General features: G+C 39.9%; 1 protein-coding gene across 7 annotated transcripts in view; it reads right to left on the reverse strand.

The window, feature by feature from the left end:
* APC (APC regulator of WNT signaling pathway) overlaps positions 1 to 25,212 on the reverse strand; it is an 87,587-nt gene that overhangs the window by 46,943 nt on the left and 15,432 nt on the right. For 4 of the 7 annotated variants that reach the window (XM_062604222.1, XM_062604227.1, XM_062604226.1 and 1 more), the window contains exon 2: positions 6,701 to 6,853. In XM_062604222.1, coding sequence (XP_062460206.1) covers positions 6,701 to 6,835 — 135 coding nt within the window. In that variant the 5' untranslated portion in view covers positions 6,836 to 6,853. Of the gene's footprint in view, positions 1 to 6,700; positions 6,854 to 8,741; positions 8,855 to 15,850; positions 16,206 to 16,998; positions 17,129 to 25,212 lie in introns of those variants that run through there. The other 3 variants (XM_062604223.1, XM_062604225.1, XM_062604224.1) reach the window with 3 other exon arrangements.

The following is a 25,212-nucleotide window of genomic DNA, read 5'->3' on the forward strand; positions in this document are numbered from 1 at the left end:
TTAAAGTGCCACCTCATACCAGATTTTTTAAGTCATACGACCACACATTTTAGTCCCAGCTAACAAATTTTCACCAAAAATGCTTTTCACAAATTCTTTACTACAGCATTCTCCAGGAACATAAAAAGTAACACACTGCAGAGCATGCTACTTTTCAGGTGACCAGAGCTTTGTGGTGGATCTGCTCAGACCTTTTCATTAACACATTTTGTTGAGCTCCCAAAGAAGGCTGACAAGTTTTTAAACAAAACAAAATGCTAAACTATTAGGTCAAGATAATTACATAATATTTTAATTAAAAATATAAGCCATTCAAACAAAGAAAAAATTACTTCAGGAGAGACTTCCAAGGCTATTCTTTAGCCTCAGTACAATCCAGCCATGGTTTACTGCACCCTTCTGACCAGATGTGAACTGCAGAGCATTACCTGGTCTGAGGAAGGGCTCTCGATCACTGAGGAAGGGCTCTCCATCACAAATATGTAGAGGTCTCCATTTCCTACTCTGTGCAGGTTCTTTGGATGTCTTCTTCACCCACGGGCTCACAGGCTGCTGCAGATCCCATCCTTCCTTCACCCCCGACCAAAACCACCCATCTTCCAGCCTGTGGAGGCCCCTCTCACTCTCCTTCATAATCCCCTGGAGTTCTAGAACAGATGGAAATTTGTCCTCACCCACCCCACCTTCTTAAAGGAGCATAACTCAGCTGGAGAAAACTGAACAGAACAAAGAGCAAACACTGTATTTAACACTGAGACAGACCAATATCCTCCCTCTAACAGCAGGGACCCAGTAAGTACACATGAACAAACCAAAACCTGCTTCTCATGCCTCTTGTCTCTTGTCTCCCCAGCTTTCAGCTGCCCTTGACCTGCAGACTTCCTGAAACCCCATCTCCGGTGGTACTACCTCCTTTTGGCATCAAAATGCTCCCATGGCAAAGACAATGAGAACAGAGCCTTGTTTTGTTTTGTCTTCCACTTGCTATCTCATAATGTTATTCTATGCCCCTTAGATCTGGTATTGACAGAGACTAACCATTCCCTGTCAGCATTCCTCACGTCATTTATTATCTTTTTAGAACTCAACAACCTTCTTCCCATCCTGGTCCTCTTCCTGCTCTCTCCACCTAAAAATTACATATACGCACACAAATTTGGTAAGCAATGCAGATATCTACCTGGTGGAAGAGAAAAAAACCTAAACCACAGAACCAAAAAACGGAACAAAAGATCGCTACACTTTCTTCAGTTTGAATTCTACAGTTTGACAGCACATCATTACATTTAACACACAAATAAAGAAAGATAGATAAGGAAGCAAGAGGAAACATGCTGGTAAAAAATATCCGGGGCAAAGGGGTACCTACTAACAGAAGATCTCTCTTCAACAGTAAGGTTGCCATAACACAGGACCATAAAATAGTTAGGGTTGGAAAGGACCTTAAGATCATCTAATTACAATCCTCCTGCCATAGGAAGGGATGCCTCACACTATATCATGTCACCCAAGGCTCTGCCCAACATGGCCTTGACCACCACCAGAGATGGAACATTCACAACTTCCTTGGGCAAGCCATTCCAGTGCCTCACCACCCTCACAGTAAGTAACTTCTTCCTTATTATCTAATCTAAACTTCCCCTGTTTAAGTTTGAACCCGTTATCCCTTGTCCTATCACTACAGTCCCTAATGAAGAGTCCCTCCCCAGCATCCTTACAGGCCCCCTTCAGATACTGGAAGGCTGCTACGAGGTCTCCATGCAGCCTTATCTTCTCCACGCTGAACAGCCCCAGCTTTTTCAGCCTGTCTTCATATGGGAGATAACCCCTGATCATCCTCATGGCCCTCCTCTGGACTTGTTCCAACACCTCCATGTCCTTTTTATATTGAGGACACCAGAACTGCACAGAATACCCCAAGTGAGGTCTCACAAGAGCATGGATTATTGCTGTGGTTTAAGCTCAGCCAGTAACTCAGAACCATACAGCCACTCGCTCACCTTCCCCACTTTAGACTTTAAATTCTAATTTGCAAGCCCTTAGCTTATTGTAATACATTGAAATAAAAATTCTTGTGCCATTACAAAAATACCTCCTAGCACATCTTCTGTGCTTTTCAATGAGGCTCACTAAATACTGACGATCAGAGATGGCTGACTAGAATAAAGAAGGTTTTCAAGGTTAAATATCAAGAAATGGTGGCTAAGCAAATTGTATAACCATAAAATGGGGTTTGGTGAGTTAAAAGAAAATGTCATTGTCTGCTTACCTAATCAAGGAGACATCTGATAAAAGTAGTCACACATTTGAAAAAAGAGAATCATCCTTGCACTGCCATTTTAAAGCAAACCTTAGCAAAAACTTAGGCAAGGAGAATCTTATGTCGCCACAAGTGTAAACTTCTAGAAAAAAGAATGTACTTCAGCCACTAGTATACCTGATGTAAAGGATCAGCATGCTTAAATTTATCTTCTTTTTAAACTCTTACGGCTTATACATCACAAAACACTATTTCCGCAAGGTTGACGAAGAGTTCATGTCCAAGAAGTGTTAACAAATCCTCAAAACATTGCAAGCCAGCGAGTGCCTGAAGCATTCTGAACATCAATCTTGTTTTTATAAACAAACTTATGCTAACAAACTCAAAGCTGGAAGCAGTACATTTTTCAGATTTCCTCTTTTTAATGAAACAAACAAGGTACTGTAACTGGTAAGTTGCTAACTTTTTAGTCAGCCTGCTGTTCCTGAGAAGGATTTTTATATTCATCCCTTTAAAAAAATATAAAAAGATACTAGAGAAGTTAAATTTCCATACAAAATAAAATGCAACTTAATAGTATTTAATTATAAAATCACAGTTCTAACAGGATACAAGCTTTTTCATATTCTCACAAATCCATCACAGAAACAAGCTGAGAAACAGGCGCCACAGCATCTTCTTCAGTACACTTTTTACCTTTAATTCTCATAATCTGAGTATTAATTAATCAACCGCACAAAGTATGCACAACAGTAAGTCTGAAATACTATATTCTATAGGTTTAAAACTTCTTTTGCAGAAACATTAAATTAGCTTAGCTTACAGTTTGTAAGCTAATCACAAGCAAATTAAAAATCAAAATCCTTAAAATAACACTTGATTTTTCATTTAGCCAAAAACCCCATTCCAATCTAAAGTTACAGCATCACAAGGTTTATTACCTTGCTGTCTAATTAGTGGAAGAAACCTACAAACACCATCCATGTCAAAAATACACCATTCTTCAGACCTTCAATGAATACGACAGTAACTATCTCTCTAGGACTTTGCCTTTTAAATCTGAATTCCTTCAAGCAAAACAACACCAAAAAAAAAAAACAAAAACAAAAAACCCACCAAAAAAAAAAAACCAAGAAAATTACTGAAACTAAACCAATGCTATATAATAAGGACTATGATCTGCTGAAAAACCATCCTTCACAAACAACTGTAAAAAGCCAGTGAACAGGCAGCTCATAATTTTCTGAAAAGAAGAGTTTAACCATTTCCCTGTTTCTTTACAGTGTATTTTCAGCTGGTTAGAACATTTCTCAAAAACATTCAAGGAATCCAAATCAGTTCTACTGACAGTCTCAGTTTTATTATCAATGTGTGGACACAACACAGAGGACATTAAATAAGCTGGAAGATCGTATGTCGAATATAGTTTTTAATGTACTATATGAAGATGAAAGAGGGAACATTTTACCCACAGAGCATCACATATGATAAAGACGGCTTTTTTACACAAGATAACACGCATTACTCATTTACTGAAAGATCAAAGCACTTAAAGAGTGAGTGTAGAAATCAAGCATGACATTCTTTCACTACAACTTGAGTAACTGAAGTTGCATGTACCTGTTTCCCACAGATTTTGTATGTGGAAAAATGGTGATATGAATTAGCTACAACACTAAAACCCAAACCAAACCAAAACCCCACACCCTTAACAGAAAAATCCTTTTGTTTTACAAGAACCAAGCATGAGAGTCTGACAAAAAGTTGTCTACATTTACACGCACGAAGTAGCATAACTGACACTAGACTGCTTTTTGTCTCTTCATGAATTTTACAGGTTTCAAATTCCAATCAAACTCTGTTCATATTTTTCCTAAATTTGTCCACAGTCTGTGTTTTACGCAGTTATTGTTACTATCTACATCTAGACACGGAACGTTTTTTCTTCTTTTATAGGCCAACACTGTTATTTCATTGACCATCAAACAGCATATCTGCTGATTCAGAGAGAACATTTTATCCTACCGAACTGCCGTACTTCATCTAACAGTAAGCCAACAGCCACAACTGAATTTCCCAAATCAGTCAGAATACTCTGAGGGATTTCTTCTGTTTGAACAGTGAATTCCTAGGACAACACAAATTAGAAAACAAAGTGGATGCAGTTCTGCTATTCATTTTGGCACCCCCAAAATCTTTCTATCACATCTATCTTTGCTTATCCATCATGCTGTTTCCTGGCCAGCAAATGGACAGCTTTCACTCTTAAATATGAAATTTAGCTTTAAACAGGAAGCATTCAGACATTGTTCTTACATAGGTCAGTGGCAGTTTATAATAAACATATGTGCAAGATGAGCTCATGATAAGCTTTTAATTCCAATATGATTAGGGAGTGATTATAAAGATGAACACAATTAAACAATATTTTAACACTACTGCTTCCAAAATGAACTTCTTTAAAGACATAATATTGCCTTTAAAATGCCCTTCCTAACCGCTGCCTTTCACAACTGATTAAAGGCAAAAGAGACACAAGCAAACACATTAACTGTCCAAAGAATCACTGTGCGACATTTCTGCACTAGCCCACAGATCAAAATTCATGGTGTAAGAACAGTGATGTTTGCCACAAAACCAAAGCTTGTTTTGCCCACTGCTCCCCTTCTCCCACTTGTATTTGGGATTCTATTCACTGATTAGGATGTCTCCATAGATCATGAATTATAAAAAATTCAAACCAGTCTGAACAATCTCCTCCCCTCTGATATGCCAAAATGAAAAGAAACAAATATTGAGTTTGATATTTGAGTTGAACAGTATTTAGGATAAATTCCTTACATCTAGAATGGCATTTCAGGAGAGGAAAATATGCAACATCTACTCTGAGTACACTCATAAGCACTCCTCTGTGAACTGTGATAGAACCACTTTCCTTTTGGTGGTCTGCCAGGTTTTAAGTAAGGACAGCTGTTCCACATGTCAAATTAATGCCTCAGAGACCAGCTTATATAGCAGTAGAAAAAAAAAACCAAAACCTGTACACAGACACAGAAGGGAAAAAAAAAACAACCCACCAAAAAACCAACCTCATCTTCCTTCTTCCTTTTCTAAACTATGAAGAAGATAATCTCTCCTGCTCTTCCCCACCTTACTTGACTGAAAGGGAGAGAAAGGGAGATACTGACAAAGTTGCAAAGTTGTTATAGTATCATCTTAAGAAAGACAGTATAAATGACAGAACCAGCTTTCAAGTATAATGGAGCAACAACTTTTTTCTCCACAGCTGCTATGCCAACCACCATTTTAAGTAGCTGGTGTAGAGGACTATAATTCCATTTCAGTTTCAAGGTAGCAGAGCTGTTTTCATTTTACACTGCTATGCAAGGACTAAATATATTCAAAAAATTGGTGCTTCTTTCAAGTGTTGTCACTAGTTACAGGGTTTCAGAACACAGGAAGATTTTTCTTCTTACAGTGAATATACAGGTAACGCACATGCTGGAGGAAAAGTTCAGTTCAAAGTGTTTTTAATTGCTAAAAACAAAGATTATAAAGGAACAGTAAATCTGTGACAGAAAGATTGGAATGCAAGGAGATGGACATACAAATGCCTACCCTATAGACAAATATAAGCAGTTTCTGAGCCATAGTAAGCGAGGTACCCAAAGCAGTCTGGTTTTGCTGGCTGTTAGCAGTAAGTATCAGGATTTGTCAGCTTAGGAAGAGCACTACATTAATGCAACTACAATGCTTGTGAAATCCTGCCTTGTTTAGCGTCATGGATGACACAGATGCAGCTCTGTAAGTATCTTCCTAATGGCCAAAATCTATCTAAATTCCAGCTGAGCCTAGTGTTTCGTCATGAACAGATGGTTCTAAAGGCCTACACCCAGTCAACAAATAAACACCAGGACAGATCTGGACCAAATTATTAAGTATGAATTTCAGCTTTGGCAGACGCTGGAGAACTTGTGGTCTTATTTTAAAATAAACTTTTCCTTTTGGGATGTTAAATATTTCAAGTGTAGTAAACACCAAAATATTTAGACTCGCCTTAAAACACTGAAAACCTCAATTTTTTCCTGTGTTTTCAAGAGCTGAACAATACTTGCCTTGCCAAACCATATCAACAGACTGGGCTTCCTGCTGGTAAGTACAGCTGTGTTAAACTGGAAGTATCACATGGCACAGCAGAAAAAGTTGTGAACACCAGAAGCTGTTTCTAGAGAACTGCTTTGATTTTGATTTTCAAATTTGAGAAAAAATAAAATATAAAATTCTTCACCAAGTAGATTTGGTAGTTTTGCCTTACGCAGCCTAGAAAAGGACTTCTGTAGGAATTTAAAAGCACACAAAACTTGTTCAGCAGCTACCAGTCCATGACATAAAAGGCAGCAACAGAAACACTGATGTACATAGACACAGAACATGCAATACCTTCATATTAGATGCCTCAGTTTCCAGTTTTGTTAGGTGATTTGAGTTATCTTCTAGCTCTTGCCGAAGGTTAGAGTTCTCCATCTTCAATGCCTCAACTTGCTTTAGCAGCTGATCATATGAAGCTGCAGCCATCCTGGGCTAGCCTCAGCCCTAAAAAAGGTAGAAGAAAATATTAAACATTTCAGCGGCTTCTATTTGATACACATGATTAAGCAAACAAAGCAAGTTCATCAAGAACTTCATAAGGCAGTAGGGGAAGGGAAAAGAAAATCCTAACATCATACAAAATCATCCTCAGTATTCGCATTTCAGTTCTAACACTCAGGAGCTATGCCTTTAACCTTACTGCTAGTGTATATCCATGTAATAAACTTTGCTCTTCCAGACAAATCTTAATTGAATTATTCTGCCTACTAAAAACCACGTACAATTATTCAAAAAGGTTTTAGTTCCTCAATACAAGTTTTGAAAATTGTATTTAATCTTTCTAAATTTAAACTCATTGAAAAGTAACAACGAATATATACCATTAAACACAGGTACAATAACAAAAGCTGTAGTGCATTTGATACGAGTTTATTTCAAGAAGCAAGTCTTCATGCACTTGTCATCATTAAAGATGGGAGGACGAAGAAGCCTGCCACTTACAGAGTTGTGATTCCCATGACACTACCAAGAAGCTGAAGAAAAAAATCCCTAACAAATTTATTTTTCAAAATTTGGTCATGCGTTATGAGAGACTTCATTTCCTGAAAAACAAAAGTAATCTGAAACATTTACTCTATTTTGTGAATTCTGTGCTTTTACTGTCAGGATGTTTCACCTAAAAGTTGGTAAGCTGTCAAGGAGAGCTGTAACAATACAGGAAAAAAAAAATCAAAAAGGGCAGACTGCTTCTATTCCATCTTTATTTAATAAGTCACAGTTTCAATTCTTACTAATAAAACCAACAGGTGTAGTTCACATTTCTTTTCAGAACGGACAATTCTGCACAAGCCCAAGGAAAGGTAGATGAAAGTGGAAACATTTTCATATTAGTTGTCATAAATTAGTATTGCATCATATTGAATGTATTAGGTTTGAGTCAAGTATATCACACGGTTAATCATTTACATCTAATTTACAGAAGCTGCTGTGCGCCTTATACTTGACATGCATTTTGATCCTAACTAGATTATCTTTTTCTCTCATAATTTTAATTCATTATTATTAATTCATGAAAGGGCTGGTAATGATAAAAGAAATCAAATTTTTCCATTTTCTGTGCACCCTAAGGAATTCTCATCCAAAAACTGGGAATTTAAAATAATTAGCCACATTAAGACACATGCACACACAAAGAAAATAGAGAAAACTGGAGGACCTACAGTAGAAAGCAACTGCACAGCTCTGACACTTCAAATGCAGAATAAGCTTAAATGTACTTATGTTAAATGAGTACAGATCCAGTTTTTGAATGGGAGGTTTGTTTTGTCTTCTGCCCCTCCTGATCTAGGTTCCTACACTTCTTTTTGCATCTTTTATTTTCATAACATGAAAATAGGACATCATCACCAGCATTCTGCTGTCACTTTCTGATTTATTCAAATGTCAAGCTTTACCCTGAGGGTTTTTAGGTTAAAAAAAAAAAATTGAGTTAGCTGATTACCATAAGCTGGGTGACCCAAAACATCACCTTTTTGTTAAACAGATGCGCAGAGGGCAATAAGCACCCACCACAGACAGAAACTACCACCTGGCCGCACCGCCTCTGGCTGGTCACACTACCTGACCACAGCTCTACTGGATGCTGAGGTGCTTTCGGAAAGACTCCCTCACCTACAGGAATCACAGCAATGCCTGACAACTTCTTTCCACCAGGGTATTCACATTTGCACCCCAGGAAACTGCAAGAATGCTAAAGAGAACCCCCAGGGAACAGAGGGTGAAAAAAGCACATGAAAAACTCATGTTTTGAGAGCATGGCGAGGTTTGGGGAAAGTGTGTTTGCATTCAGTACATCCACAATGAAAACTGGACTGGAGGCAGCTATTCTCACATTAGCAATACACTGTGAGCCACCCAGGCATGTGCATTGAAGATGCCTTCTACACCACCGGCTGAGGTATCTGGGACTTCTTGGGGACACACAGATGTATACATCCCTCCCTGGCCCTCCAACATAATTTTTCTTTTTCCTGCCTGTAAAGAAAGAATTACCATGTATTTGAAGAAAACAGTGAATTGCTTTTCATAAATAATGGATCTTGCCTACCTCAACCGCATCAAATCATTTGATACAGTTTCACGCATAAAATCATGTAATAAAGTTACACTAATAGAGAAGAGCAGAGAAACTGTACATGGGTGAGGGGTAACTCAAGGACAAGATGACACTGGGCAGTGCTGAAAGTCCAGTCGTTGGGCTGGAGGCAGGTTGTTACCAAAGTTCCTTCGAAATCAGTCTGCAACAGGTACTTTAAATTGTTGCATTATTGACCTGGGCACAAGAAGTGGCATCAAAACTTTCTCCCATAAATTCGAGGCTTCACAAGGTCAGAAGCGTAGATGTGGTACACATAGAATCTGATCAACTGAGAAATGCAGTAGAACTAACAGGGTATAATTAAACAGCATAACAATATAAGGTCACTCATGTAGGAATCTCATCATGGAAGTAGGGGGAGAAGCAACTGGAGCTTCTCAACAGCCAGCCCACGAGGTACCCAGACACTGCCAACACGATATTGGTGCATGGAAAGCAAGCACAATACCTGGAGTTATCTAGTCCTTTGACAAAAATTTAAGTGGCTGTAGAGAAAGACGCTAAGCGATCAGGGGATAAAGGGTCTGTCATATGGGAACAGGCTTGATGAGCAAGCCTTTGCTGCCTCAGCACAAAGGCTGGAAAGACGCAGCTACACTTTGTTATTATGCTCAAGAGAGAAAAAAATATTAAGTTAAAACACAACTCTGACACAGAACAAATGGGTATAGAATATTCATTTATCAACACAGGCTGGCCAGCATTCATTAGAAGTTGTAAATCACAGAATCATAGAATAGTTAGGGTTGGAAAGGACCTTGAGATCATCTAGCTCCAATGCCCCTGCCATGGGCAGGGATACCTCACACTATACCATGTCACTCAAGGCTCTGGGATGGAGCATTCAACATCCTTGCCTAGCTCACTGCACAGGAAGAAACTAGACTTAGTGGTTCAGAAATCCAATCTTGTATTCCTGAAGTTCAATATGGAAGAGTACGGTGCTTACTTTCATCTCTCCAAGATGTATCTTTTTCTACTGAAATAATGAAACTCCAAAGCATTTCACAAAAGATACCATTATTTAATTAAAAAAATGTGAGAAACAGACACAGATAATGCATGACTACAAAGCAACTTAGGCTTTCTGATGCTAAACAATACGATACTCTCAGGCCCTTGGTTTGTACAGTGAAATCAAAAGGCTCCATTACACACAAGCTGTTCCATTTATATTGAAGGAACACCCTCAAAGTTAAAATTTGCCTCTCTTCTAGAAAAAGGTTTTTGCTAATAGCCTCAAACTAGACATACAGTATCAAGAGTTCAGGTCCCAAAATCCGAACCTTGAATTTATGCTCCAAATGATCTAACTGAAAAAAAAATAAAAATACTTAAGAAAATTTTAAACACAAGAATTGGTGTCATCAATAGAAACTGACTGCATCGTTGCACCCCCCTCTTGTAATTTCTCAGTGGTCAAAACACTTGCCTTGGGAAAAGAGTCAAACTCTGGATCCTCTCAGCCAGACAGGGTTCACAGGCACATACCACCTCAGGAACAGCAGAAGTAACTAGTAACCAGCCCAAAGGAAAACAAGGAATAGTTTGCATGTGGCCAACTAGTCTGAAGCTGTACCACTGCACAAACATATTCAAGATTGCTGGGGTCAGAATCAGCTGAAGCAAGAATACAAAAAGGCTGTACCAAACCATTGCAGTGGGGGGCATATGAGGGTGTGGAGGGGAAGGGAAGAGGAATAACTGGCCTCCAATACCAGTTTCACATTTTACTCAGCCCAAGGGAAAATGCATGACATCTGCAACACAACCCACCTTTGAAGAGTTCACTATTATGCTTCAGTCAAGCTCCCTTTTGCACTCTAACCGAATTTCTTATTTGCAGAGTAGTCAACATTCAAAGGGAGTAATAGAGATATCCCTGCCTCTAGATATGCTCCAAGAAATAACCCTCTTGGAATACAGAAATTTTTAAATTTAATTCCCTTATTGTAAGAATCACATAAAATCTATGTCTCCTACTCTCTCATCATTGCCCATATTCTCATCATTAAGAGGTTTCTTCTCCATCTCCTATCAAAGTAAGGTGAAATGATAAGAAAATTCATGCTTCACTGAATCAGCACTTGACATGAATATACACATAAAGAATTTAAAGCTCAACACAACTCTTACACACTAAAATCAATTATAAGTCTAAATTTATGCAAACATACTGTTAAGATTTAGATATGCCTTCTTCTAAGTTATGATACCAGTATCAACTGGTACCACTATCAACTGTCCAGAAATCTTGAATTTAGACACATTCTTTTTAGTCTCAAATCCCAAGAGACAAGAAAAATACCTACAATAAAAACTTACAATTTTTCATTGATGGGAGCTTTTCTTTGAAATGAATAAGCATATATACTCAGCATGAAGTGCTGCTTAAGAAATCCAGCAATTTGTGATCTATTACTTAAATCTCCTTATGAAAATATTTCAGACTCCCACCACTATTTTTTTTTTCATCCACAAAGGCTATCACTGTTATCTGAGCATCCTATTTTTATAAAGCAACTCTGCAGAACAGACCAGTCTTAAGTCTTTTGAGAACAGAGGCTAAGAGTAATCTGAACCCTACCACGATGTTTTTTTTTTTCCAACAAAAGAGACAGAAACCTGGCAGTGTATGTTTTGAAAGATAGGTAACATTTTTAGATAACAACACCCTATTTGTTTCAGTTATAGAAATCTTCAATGGAGCAATTATTATGTTACCTACAGCAACTGCCCAAGGGTGACTTTCTGTATTATCAAGTAAGTTATACGGCTACTTCAGACATCAAATTCAGTGAAAGAGAGGCAAATTCCTTCCTTTAATAAGCCCCAATCCAAAACCCAACATCAACCAAAGCTCCTGTTCATGTAATTGATTTTGGATGAACTTTGTTGAGAGTAGCAAATCAGATGTTCGAGTCTCTAATAAGCAAACAGAATTTAGCATTCTGCTATGACCACCAATAAGCAGATGTGCTCCTCCGCTCTGTAACTGAAGTAGTTTTCACAATGTAGTTTATCTTCTTAACTTGTAATCACTGCACCTAAAACCTATGAGTATCTAGATTATAATTCAGTAAGGTCAGAAAGGACCATCAATTCTTCCTACATCCACAAATTTTACCAAATTCTTCAGTGCTGAGCCCAGTGTCTTATTCTTGACTATTCTGACAATTTTTACCATTCATTCCCATGTGATAATGGGGAATTGTGTCTTCAAGGGCATATCACTCAACTCGGGGGCAAGATGTCATGAGATTTAGAAGTGCTAGGTAGGTCTAGGAGTTCTGACATGGCAGGAGATAGCGCTAATGCTGGGATGGCTGCACTGGTGCCTGCCCCTAGCTGCCTGCCCTACCCACCTCCACAAGGTTTCCACCAGGGAAGAGAGAAGGGCTCAGCTGCTCAAGTGGCAGCACCTAAGCCACTGCAGATTGGTGCCTGACCACCAAGGTAAACTGAAATAGGTGTCGGTTTAACTTACTATACTGGGCCAGTAACCACAATGCTTCATCAGCTGTTACACAACGATTTCCAAAAGAGAAGCAAGGCTGACAAAGAGAGACAAAAAATACAGCACAGCCATTCTAATAAGCCAGCCCCACTTACTAACTTCAGCCTTAAATGGATCATTTTCATATAGATACCTTTATTAGTACACTAAAGAGAATAAAGTGAGAGGGGGTTTGGCTATTTCTATTTTGAACCTATCAAACCATGCCAATTTACATTAATGCAATTTCTCCGTTGACTGAATACTGCATTAATTTTTCTGTTATTTTGTTTGAAGCTTGTCTTTAGGTTAAATGGTTTATATGTAAATATCCTTCTGCTTGTCCTTTTTCAACCAAGGCAAAATATCAGCAAGTGCTGTATTTAAGAACATATAAAAAATGAACATCAGCAGGCCAGGACTGTCCTACCCATTCCAGTTTGGGGCAAGCTTTCCAGGCCTTCTGACTGAAAAATATTTATCCTTCACGGCCATTGTTTAACACTCTCCTACTCCCTGAAAAATACTCCCATCAACCTCAGACTATATAAGCCCATTAACCTGATTCTTTCCAGACAGAGCAGAAAAATTGTATTTCTGCCTTCTCCAGCTGGGGGGGTGGAACTAGATGATGTTAAGGTCCCTTCCAACCCAAACTATTCTATGATTCTGCGATCACACTGAACTACATTATTTCTGGTGACAAGCCTATTCTTTATTAGAATGGCTTTGTTGCCATATTTAATCCTCCTATTCCTACCCACATTTAAGAATAAACCTCATAACTCCTGTCAGTATCAGCTAGAAGAGAGGCTATTTGGTTTGGATTTTCCTCATCTGAGCTATGTGGGCACACAAACTTAATGAGCAATCTGAAAGCCATAACGCTTTGGGTGGGGTTAAAGAGAATTAAGAAAATACACTGTGCAAAATGAGAATTCTGCGTCTGCATGCTCACGTCATCAGAGACACAGGAGAGGGTAGAACACAGCCATCATGGAAAACTGCTCTTCCTCAGCTTGTTTTAGCAACAAGGCCTTTGACAGCAGAAACAGAATTGCAAGTTATGCAACCCTACTCCTTTTAATGCATTTGAAAAAGATTACATTGAAAAAAAATTGACAGCAAATTATACCAAATTATAATCTCTAGATTAAGTACCCTCTGAATCCCTGGGTTTTTCAGAGCCATTACTATTATCAGTTATGCTACTGCAATATGTTAAAGGGCTAGCCCCTTTAAAAGGAAACCACACAATTTTCTCTAAACCTCAGCTTCATCAAGAGGATTTTCTTAGTTTTTCTATCCATTTCTACACAAAGGTTATCTTTCTGGACAGCAGACTAGAACACTTAAATGTTATTATACCTGACCTTCTTAAACCCTTTCGAGTAGGAGGTAGAAAGGTTTTTTTTGGTTTGTTCTTCCATAAATGAATTTTTATCTTGGCAAGAGCTTTCAATCCATTGTTGTATTTTGGGATATTTCCTTAAGTTCAATACTTGGCCTGTACTCACCAACCATCAGCAGAAGCAGAACCAACCATCATCTGTTCTTCCTAACCAAAACACAACTTGGCTGCTAAATGATAAATAACCCATGCTCTCACTCCTTAAAAAAACAGGAGAAGCAAAGAGAGGATGATGGTCTGAACTCTTCATCTGCATTCTTCACTACAGGTCAAGTATCATGGGGGTCAAGTGTGTGCGTGAGAGACAGAAATGACCCCACATTTAGACTGTTACTAAAGAATGTGAACAGTCAAAAAAAAATCCTGTTAGTACAAAAAAAAAAAAACACACCCCAAAAAAAAACAAAAAAAAAACAAACCCACAACCCCAAAACAACCCAAACCAAAAACAGGGAAATCAAGAAGTCACACATTTCAGGCTATGAACAGTCAAGTTCAGCTTTTATTACACTGCCCAGAAAATTCTCACTTCTTCCTTTATAACTCTGGGTTGGGGAGTTCCTTAGCTTGTTAGTCATACTGCATTCAGAACACAACTATGAAAATACAAACCATGATTTGTATTTAAATACTGTATTGAACACAAAGCAGTTCAGACATCATCTGAATCATAACTTATATTGGACCAAGGATGATTCACAAGCCTGAACACTCACTTTTTATGATGACCATCTCTGCTATTCATGGCTAACTGTGCATGCCTCACTGCATATGACTTGCTCCTGTTTACTTTAATGTTGCTCATAATCTTTCAAGGATTCAATTGTAGAAAGTTCAAGATATTAAAAAATCCAATACATGTCTTTATTTTCCAATTTTACCCGAAAACACAAATTAACCCCCAGACCATTAACATGAGAGGAATCAGCTTTTTTTAAAAAAAATTATAATAAAGAAATATTTCCCACATTGGGTGACCTATCAGGGACATCTTCAGGGTTCTTTTCAACACTTGTAGGGAACAGAAGACCATTTGTGTTGCAGGAAGTGTACTGACATCTGTTCATACAGGTCCTGCACAAATCTTGGAAAACCACCAACAGAGACTTTGTCTTCACTGACAATACCTTACTGTCCCAGTATATCACTAGTAATATATGCAGATTTAAAACAGTATTTCATGACATTGATCAAAAAATTATTAATCATGTTTCATCAGCATAAACATTTTATCACCTGAATTAAGACACATATTGAAATACAACAAAAGAATTTAGAGACCAAAGGAACCAATTTAAGCATACATATTTCCAATTAGTCCTGTATTACTCCACACTGATGATACACTAATACTGTACTATGACAACATGCATCAGAACATTTGTTATAGCCAAGTGTATTGTCTAAATGTTCTGGCAAGTTGCATTTGAGGGATGATATTCAAGAAAGTCTGAACTCATAAATAAAGTATTACATTTAAAAATAGATGTTTTATTCAAGCTGCCATGTTTTAGAGCATGACTACAGCTTCTTAGAGGAACTGCTTAGATTGTTAAACAAAACAACACTGTTTCTTTTTAAGACTTCAACAGGAAGAAGCATCACCACAATAATCACCATAATCATTCTGTACTTTTGTCACTCTCTTTCATTAAAAAAGTGCTGAAGGCACCCCTGCATCTATTGTATCTTCTAATACTTAAGCAACTGTAATGAACCTTCAGAACTTTACAGAGAAACAACTAGTGTCACCAATTTACACTCTGAAACCAATTACTCTACATAGTAAGTTCTTAACTGATGTTTTAAAATGTAACAAAGCCTCTCTTACTGACAGACAGGAAATCTATACATGTCTCTATACAGATATATCTATAAATCTATATATATATCATTAAAAATATTGGCATATAAATATTTTAAGAGAATGTTTACTATAAAGCAGAAATTTAAACTCAGTAAGTTATACCTGCTTTCATCAAACCATTTTTGTGCGTCACTTTATTTAGGACTGAGAAAGAGAAAAAATATTGTACCAGTTACTTCGAGTTGCCTTAAAAATACAGAATAGTTTGGTTCCAGGAATCTACTTTCAATACGTATGTTTACGTGTATTTTCTACTGCATTATCCACGTGTGTATAGTAATTTTACGGAAAAGACTTCTAGGCAAACTAAGAAGGTGTATGTTTCTTCCTATGCCTTTAAAAGTCATCTTTCAGTATATGACTAACCAAACCAAGGCAAAACCAGGTTTCAACTGATACTCTGAAGAAAATCCTATCAAATGAAAAATGGCCAGGGTCCTCTGTATGCCTAAACGAGAATAATTTTAAAACAAGATGTAAACAACGAATAGGATGAAACAATTTGGCAGCATGAGTCCTCCAGAGATCACCACACACTTCTGCAAAAGCATGGCGCGTTCTGCTAGCAGTGACCTAATTACCAGAGTAAAAGCTGCGTATCTGACAAAAGAAGAGCAAGAACCCACTGCTTCATACATAATTTATTAAGATTTCCCACAGCATTCAGGTTAAGTCGCGGACCCCAGCATTTCTTTGTGGTGTTAAATAAACGTGTAAGAAGTCAGCGGACACCAGGGGGTACCGAAGGCGCAGCGCTGCCCCCCGGACCCGCTCGCCACCGCCCGGCCTCCCGCGGCCCGCGACTCTCCCTCCCCGGCGAGCAGACGCGCTGCGGCAGCGGCGAAACTGCCGCCCCAGTCACTAACAAAGCCGGGCTGCTGCCACCGCGAGCAGCGCCTCAAAGCGCACAGAGGGACACCTCTGCATGCCAGACAAGCGCTACTCACCCGTCTACCTTCCCTCCCCACCTTCCTCCTGCTCCTCCCGGCCGCCACAGGGCTCCGCGGCCGCTTTGTCTCTCGTGGGCCGGGGCTCGGTACCCCCGCAGCGCCTTCCCGCCCTGCCCAGCCGTGGGCTTCTCCTCCCCGCCGCGCCCGCAGCCCCATTTCTTCTTAAGCCCCCACAAGCCGCTTTTTTCTCCCCCGCCCGGCGGCACCGCCGCCCTCCTGTCAGAGACGCCCCGCACCTCCCGCGCCCTCGCGGCAGCCGCACTCACCCCATGACCACGGCGCCTCCATCCCGCCGACCGAGCCCGGCCCCACCCGCGCCCACCAGCTGCGCCAGCGCCGCGGCCAACGCTGCCCTGATGATCACGTGAGCCCAGAGAGGCGGCGCAACCAATAAGGGCGCAAGCCCTGGAGAATGTGCCCGCCCCCTTCCTCTCCCCGGCAGCCACCCTTCATCAATCACGGTGAACAGCTGCGCCCCCGCCCCGCGCCGCCGGGTATGCTATGCCGGGAGCTGCGGCAGGGCTCGGCTCCGAAACAGGGTCGCCCTCCGACCGCAGCAACGCTACAGGCCCCAGCCCTCCGACACCGGCCACTACCGGCTGCACGCGTAACGTAACACGCAGAGCAGAGCTGTGTTAATGCGTACGGCCTTATGCGCCGGTCGCTGGGTGAGGTATGAACCGCCGAGGAGGCAGGCAAGGACCTTCTTCTGGAGGCAGAAACATCCCCAGTGCTGCAACAGACCTTGCACATGCCGTAAGAACTGTCTCAGGAGCATCTGTAGCAGCTTAGTTGTGATCATCATCATTCATCCTCCTTTCAATAAAAGGACACAAGGACTACATACCATCTAGGACCACAATCTTACACATTAATATAAAGGAAAATACTCTCCTGTTATATAATAATGAAACTAGGTACTGCACATACTAAAATTGAAGCTAATGCAGTTCATCTAAATGTTAAAGAAATACACGGAGACACTCCTTACTAAAAAAGGCAAGTGTAAGCATTTCCTTCAAGGGCATCTAGGATTAATTTACCATTCAGTAAAAATACTGTTTTCATGTGCTTTTCAAGTATAAAGTCACTACTACTTAAACGCATGCAAATTTCTTCACCAAGAGGGTGATTAGGCATTGGAACAGGCTGCCCAGGGAAGTGGTGGAATCACTGTTCCTGGAAGTGTTCAAAAAATATAGAGGCCCTCAGTGACATGGTTTAGTGGTGGACTTGGCAGTGCTGTGATAACGATTGGCCTTGATGGTCTTAAAGGTCTTTTCCAATAGAGTTGATTCTACGATTCTATATCCGATCTGTTGCTATACCAAATTAAAACTCTAAGTACCAGCTTAGTGATGGGTTGTAAAGAAAATCCAAAAGACAGATGAACAAGCAAATCAATTCATGAAACTGTTTTAAAATTGCCTTCCAGAATTAATCTCCCTCCAAGGATAAGGATATAAGAAAGTATGCATGAATATGATTTAAAACCCCACAGAAGCACATTATGACCATGAAGACAGCAGAAATTAAGACACAGTTCAGCTGTCTGAGTTTGAAGTCTGTACTTTCACATTTAAAAAAGGCTATGTAGACAACAGGTACTATGGGGATGTTGCTTAAAAAAATCCAGTTCTAATATGAAAGGCAACTTGGTAGAAACAGCACAATATTAAGTCATTTTAATCCTCTAGAAGCATTCAATAAGTCTGTGGGCAGTGTAGTCCATCCAGACAGTGCTTGACAGAAGGAATGTGAAGAAACACAACAGTTTCTCAGATAAAGCAAATGAACACCTTTCCATGTGGCACTTCACATAAATTATGGAGCCACGTGCTTATACAAGTGAACATATACATGACTAGATAGCTCATTAAAAACATACATTCTTATATGCCTGTGGAAATTTCATTCTTCCTATCATAGTTTCTTTGACTGGTATGAAACGAGCAGGCTCATGATACCTTGTGGTTGGGACCAGACAAAGGCACTACAGGCCTGTGTATGCATGCAATAAATTGCACCACAGATAAATACTACTACTACCTTAATTTCAGCTGTTTTCTGGTGGCTCTGTTTTCCATCCATAGAAATAATACTCTACTCAGAAATAACGCTCTTTATCAGATCACCTTTCATCAAATGTCTTCATGATTAAGGAGATGTGTAACATTATGTCATCTGCTACATTCAGCATAGTATTACACAAAATCTTCTTTGACTTCATCAGCATGACAAACTATAGTGGGTGTATCACTTAATTTTAATTTGAAATGTCTTACTACAACAGCTTAAGTGGGCCAGTATTAAAGGGTGTTTCAGGCTATATGATTTTTTGCTACAAAGCTTCTATTAATTACAGCAATAGTTGGCATGCCAAACAGGTGAATGGCACTGTAACACACTCTTATTTTCTTTCAAAACCAATTTCTATGTGCAGTACTGGATTCTGGTAAAAGACCTGATACAATTTCAAATAAAGGTCAGGCTCTCCAGAAAAAATAAGATAAAGAAAAGAACTGTTCAAAGAAAAGTCTTGTTTAGACTGTTTATTTTTGGTTAGTTATTTTCTGCCTGGCAGAAGAAACAAGATGTCTTTTTCATTATTTGAAAACTACCATTACCAGGACAGATCTAGTAATACCTGCTCCTTATTACATTAAAAAACCCTCAACCTTTAAAATCTATTAAAGGAATGAAATTTCTGCATGTTAGCTATCAAATCCCAGGGACACAAAATTTTCGTATTGAAAAAAATAACAGCTCAGCTTCAGTATTCAAAACAGAATTACTTTTACTATTTTGGACAAGATGCCTGCAGTCTACCCAGCACAGCATTCTCAAACAGCCAAATGCGAATTTGGCTCCAGAAAAGGAATCAGCAATCTTTTCATAGTGCATGGATTACATCAAATATTCTAAATATTGCCCAACTTTTACTGCATTTATAAAACTCCAGTTTGAGACCAAAAAAATTGCCATAACCATGTTCCCAACACACACAAAGTAGGGCTAAATAGAACCTCCGATCAGATAAAGATCCACATTTTAAAAAACATAAATTACATTCCCCCAAATACATATCTGCTTCATAAAATCAAGCGTATTACAACTGAAAATGCAAGGTTTTCTGGGTTTAGATATAGATAAACCAGCTCACACATGAGGCAGCTCTCTTTGCTTTCACAACCCTTACTCTCTACCCCTCTCCCTAGTAGTTTTTCACTATTTAATATATTTAAAGTGATTGATATTTCATTATTAGTGATTGCACATGCACAGTGCTACCTACTTCAAAGACTCCAGGTTGAACAAATAATTGAATTCTCTCTCTTTCGCCGAGCACTATGGTTGGTATTACTCATAAATATGAAATGTGTTGCCAAATTAAGGGATCTTGCCTTCAGAATTTTACTTACTAATACAAGTTTTACACACTGACTTACCTCATTTAGAAAGGTGGTGTAAACAGATTTGATTAACAAAATAAACTGAAAAAAAAATTAAAAAATCCTGCTTTACATAGATGCAAATTTCATTCTACCAGAGGATTTGATATTTCAGCAGCTGCTATAACCAAAGATTGTCTCCTGCCTTTCACATTAATTTAAAAATCAGTGAAACTGAACATGGTCTCTGCTTCTCATTTCTTTGGAAATCATGAAGTTGCTTTCACCTCTGTCACTATCACAGCAGTGTTTTGTTCCCTCTTGAGCCTTGTCCTAGCCATGCAACCAGGATCAGCAATAGTTTGTATATACACACATTGGGAATACTCATAACTTGCTGCCATCAGCACTAGTATCAGTGCTTTGACCATGAAAAGCTGCATTCCTACGTTATCTATCAGGATTCTTTTAGAAATGTTGATATTATTTCCCCATACAGATGACCTTCAACTCTGAGCATTAGAAAGAACACCACAAAGAAGGTTCCTGCAGATCAAGAAACTAAAGGACCATCTTTTCTCGTGCAGATACAAAAAGAATGGAGGAAAGAACTGTGTCATTCTTTCTAATGCATCATCCAGAACACAAGCACACTAGTCTTCTGACAGTAATCCTACAAAAATAAGTAGGAAATTTCTGTATGGAGAATAGAGAATCAAAAATAAAGTTGTTCTTTTAAGATCTTCTATTATACTTATGTACTAAAATTCTATATTTTTTCTTTTCTTTTATTCCCCCTTCACCTCACAGCCAAGGCTATGCTACAAGTTCCTGAACTTGAAAAGGTTTTTCCACACACAGTGAAAAGACCTGTCTTTTGCAAGGGTCAATTAACTATTGGAAAGTCATGTAAAATAAGCTAAATGAGAAAAGCAGAGAAATACATGCTATTTAATTATTTCACAGATAATACAGAGATGTACAGAAAAGCTATCAACTGCTTGTTAAATCCCTTACTATTATAATCCTATACTATACATCCTTTACTGTATCTTCTATATAGAAGCCTTGTCTAGCATACCTAAGGGATTCTCAAGGAATTATTTTTCAGAGGAAAAGCTTTTCCTATAGGACTTTGTTGATTTATACAGATTTCTCCTCTTTTCCCCATCTTGGCCATAGAGTAGATAAATATTCAATGTTTAGAGAAAGATCAAGAATTTGATGTTTTTCAGGGTGTCTTGGGAGAGCCAGGCTCTGGATTTACCTGGTCTCCACTAGAGCTATCTCTGGTAATCAAAGCACTTTGCTTTAGAATACTTTGTCATTAGCAGTCACACAGCTCTCAGCTCTGATGTACCTTTCTACCCAGATAAGCACATCAGCTGCTTACAGACTGATCAAGGGTCAGACCCAGTAGAAGAAACTGAGTGCATACCTGAAATATGTACAGTGGCCTGAATTACAAGACAAAGCATTATTTTCCTTCTTAATATTTTAGCATGAGCCAGAAGAAGCTGCAGTATTCACATTTGTACATGATAAACAATCAGTTTGTTGTTACACTGTGGATGACAGAGGTCACTGCTAAAAAAATGCACGCTACATGGTTTTAAGCACTTCATAGCTAAGACAGGAGCATCCCAGAATTCCACACCACCCTGATAAATGGAAGCTCTATCACTTCAGTGAAATATTCACCTTTTTCTTCACAATCTTCTTTGTAGTCTTCCATTTTGTTTGGTTTGAACCACCTGTTCTTAATCCAAGAACTGATTTCTTGTAAGCATTCTCACATTTCAGTAATAAATCAGTGCAAAAAAAAAATCTATATAGCTAGAGATCATCAAGTTTTTTGCTCAAGATACCGAAAAGGAAGGAAGATCAATTTTTGTGGAATCATGTAAGCAAAGAGCTTTTACAAAACAATGTGTTAACCACATCCAGCCACAGGCAAGTTTCTTAAAGCTTACTGCATTAAGAAGAGCTGTGACAAGGTCTAGAAACACAAAGACCTTGCTAAAGTGTGGCTGTGAGTCCTCTCTCCATAACTCTAATCTTTTAAGAGCTTAAATGAAGGCCTGGGCCTCAGCGGCTCTTAGGTAGAGCATGACAACTGTTATCAAATCGATAAAAAAACCTGTCCTTTACAAGAAAAAGTGTTGACAAGGAATCTAAGGATGCATATGTCTTCCTTAAATATATAAAAAAATTCCTCATTTCAGTATACCACAGTAATTACTACGGAGTTCTGAGAAGGACCACAACAAGCATCTCAATTTGTTAAAGAAGATTTATGCTGTATGGTTTAAGCAGTACAACTCAGATGATTTAGCAAGAACTAGGCTGTTTTTTATGACTGTATATGAAAAAATTTCCAACTGTCACAAGTTTAAAGAAATCCATCACCTGGAAATTACACAAACTGTAACTGAATTTCCTGGAGTGGTTAATCAAATCAAAAAAGTTTAACAGAAACTGAGCCCACCCGGTGAGACAAGATATTTCTTTAATAAATCCTTAGTTTTAGTGTTCTGTAGCTTCTGACGTAACGGTCATACTGAATAATGCTGGGATCTATTCCAGGCTTTAAATGCATGGAAGTTCACAATTAATTTACTCCTGCGATATTTTAATTCCTCACAATGTGCATATGCTCATGATGTGTTGTAACAATTTTAACCAAGCCTCAATCACACTACTGAGATTTAGCTGATTGTCTGTTAAGGTTAGAAACTCCTCCAGCTCTTTCGTAAGGACCAATGCAGAACTTCTCTGTGTATGCAGAGATAAACTGCTGTATGAAGCACCATTCCTGCAGAATGGACTGTAATCCCAGGTAGCGCACACCCCCAGACATTTGACCAGCATGCAGTTTTCCTTCACACAGCCATATTCATCACCAAGAATAATGATTTATGTCAGATTTTTGAGTTAGCTTTTGTTCTGGAAAGATTCTTGCTCTCTTCAGCTTATTTATTCACAATAAAAAGGCTTCCTTGGATGACCTGGGTCTCAGTCCTTAAGGGAATTTACTTTTACACAAGCCCCTAGGCACTGGTGGCATACTAAAATTTTCTCCACCCTCTCCCAGCACACAATTTAGTGGATTTACTTAAAGTTAAAAAATCCACAGCCTCAAAGTACAGGGTTTCATGATGGTGGTGGTATGGGTGCTTGTGGGGGTTGGGATGTATCAAAGCTGGCAATTAAGAGTGACCATGGGAAGGAGGAACTATAGTAGGCAATTAAGAGTGACTTGTCCCTGACTGGAACTTGGAACTGGCAAGGAACAAGGACGTCGGAACTGGAAAGAGGATGTCGATAAGAAAATCAGATAGACCTTTCACGTGATGTAACCGCAAGGCAAACACAGATGTGCTTGGCTAATTGTTTGGAAGCATATAAATATCGTGTAATCTTTGCAATAAATGATCCAGCTTGCACTCTACCTCTGGGTCCGTGCCTCCATCCTCACAAATGGCACCCAAACAGGGACAAGACAGAGCCATGACTTGGCTACCGGTGAGGAGCCCAGCCGAACTCCGAAAGGCTGCAGCAATTAACCCATACCTCTGACTGAGGTAGACAGCTGGGAACGGGAACATGGGAAACTCAGTATCCCCCGAGCACAAATCGGTGTACAGAGTACTAGTAAAATTCCTAGTGAAGAAGGGGGCTACTATAAATGAAGATAAACTGAAAGACTGATGAATATGGGCCTCAGCCCATGCCCCAGAGGCGACATCAACTAATATTTATCAGAAGGGAGTATGGGACAAGATTGGGGTCTGCCTTTGGGACGCAGATACACGGGATGACGCAGTGGCCCCGAGACTGCTGGCCATATGGCACTCAGTCTATGAGAACACTCCGGATCCTCTACACCCGGGGCCAGTAGACCCAGAAACCGAGCCAGATCTATTCCCGCCTGATCCTGGCATTGGCTGTCATGCGACACAAGCTTTGCTGGTGCTCACACACCCTCCCGTGCTTATCAGTCTGTGGGAAGATGTCCGCCGGCAGGCTGCAACAGCAAACGAGCCAAGCAAAGATGACCCTTTTGATCCCGGACCAATCGACCCTTACAGAGAACCCGACCTCTACCGCCCTGACCCGCATGATATGTGGAAAAACATTAAAAAACAAGCGGAAAATCAAGGTGCTGTGAACCAGCCCCACAACCTGAATGCTCCACATCCCGTCCGTCACGAGGCGAACCGCGGGCTGGACGGTGGGGAGGAAAACGGCGCTCCGGCAGGAGCTGGGTGGAAGCTGCGGCGGGAGCTCCCCTCCGACCGAGGGGCTGCGCCTGGTGGCAGCGGTGGGATAAGGAGCTGCGGAGCACGGGCGCGCCGCTTCCACCTCCCTGATGCCGCGACCTCAGTCACCTGCCCGGCGGCGGCGGCGGCGGCAGCAGCAGGCTCCGGCGGGCTCCCCCCACTGCCTGCCCGAGGGCAGAGGGCTGTGATAACTCGGCCGCCCCTCGCCTTTGTGTGCTCCGGCAGGCGCGGGGACGCGCTGCGCCAGCCAAGATGCGCGCTGCTGGGCGGCGGGGGGTTCACTCGTCCCGGTGAGAGGCGGGAAGAAACCCAGCCTCTGCCCCGGAGGTTTTTCACCCACAGCAATGGTCTGTTAACATCAGATAACGATTCAGTCAAACACGCTACCCTTCAAAATAGAGCTGCCATAGATTTTTTGCTATTAGCTCAAGGACATGGTTGTAAAGACTTTGATAGAATGTGTTACATGAATCTATCTGATCATTCTGAGTCTGTCCATGACGCAATTCAAAACCTAAAGGACGGAGTTAAGAAGTTGCGAGTGGAGAGTAGCTGGAATTGGCTAGAAAGTTTGCTGTCAGAATAGGGCATCAGTGCATGCTTGAAAAACATTATTAACATCGCATTAACCTGTGTAAAAATCTCTGTGTATTTTAATCAAACTTCCTTGTTTAATTGCTTGTATAAATCGTTTTGTTTGCTAAGTCTATTAACAATGTTTTGTTAGTTTATAAGGAAGGGGGAGATGAGGAATGCACAAGAAGCTGTGCCAGTAGACCTGGCGGACAGAGCCTGGACATCTGGA

This window comes from Pezoporus occidentalis, unplaced genomic scaffold, assembly GCF_034315485.1.
Source record: "Pezoporus occidentalis ecotype Australia unplaced genomic scaffold, CSIRO_AGI_Poc_V1 ctg84, whole genome shotgun sequence".
Classification (NCBI taxonomy): Eukaryota; Metazoa; Chordata; class Aves; order Psittaciformes; family Psittacidae; genus Pezoporus; species Pezoporus occidentalis.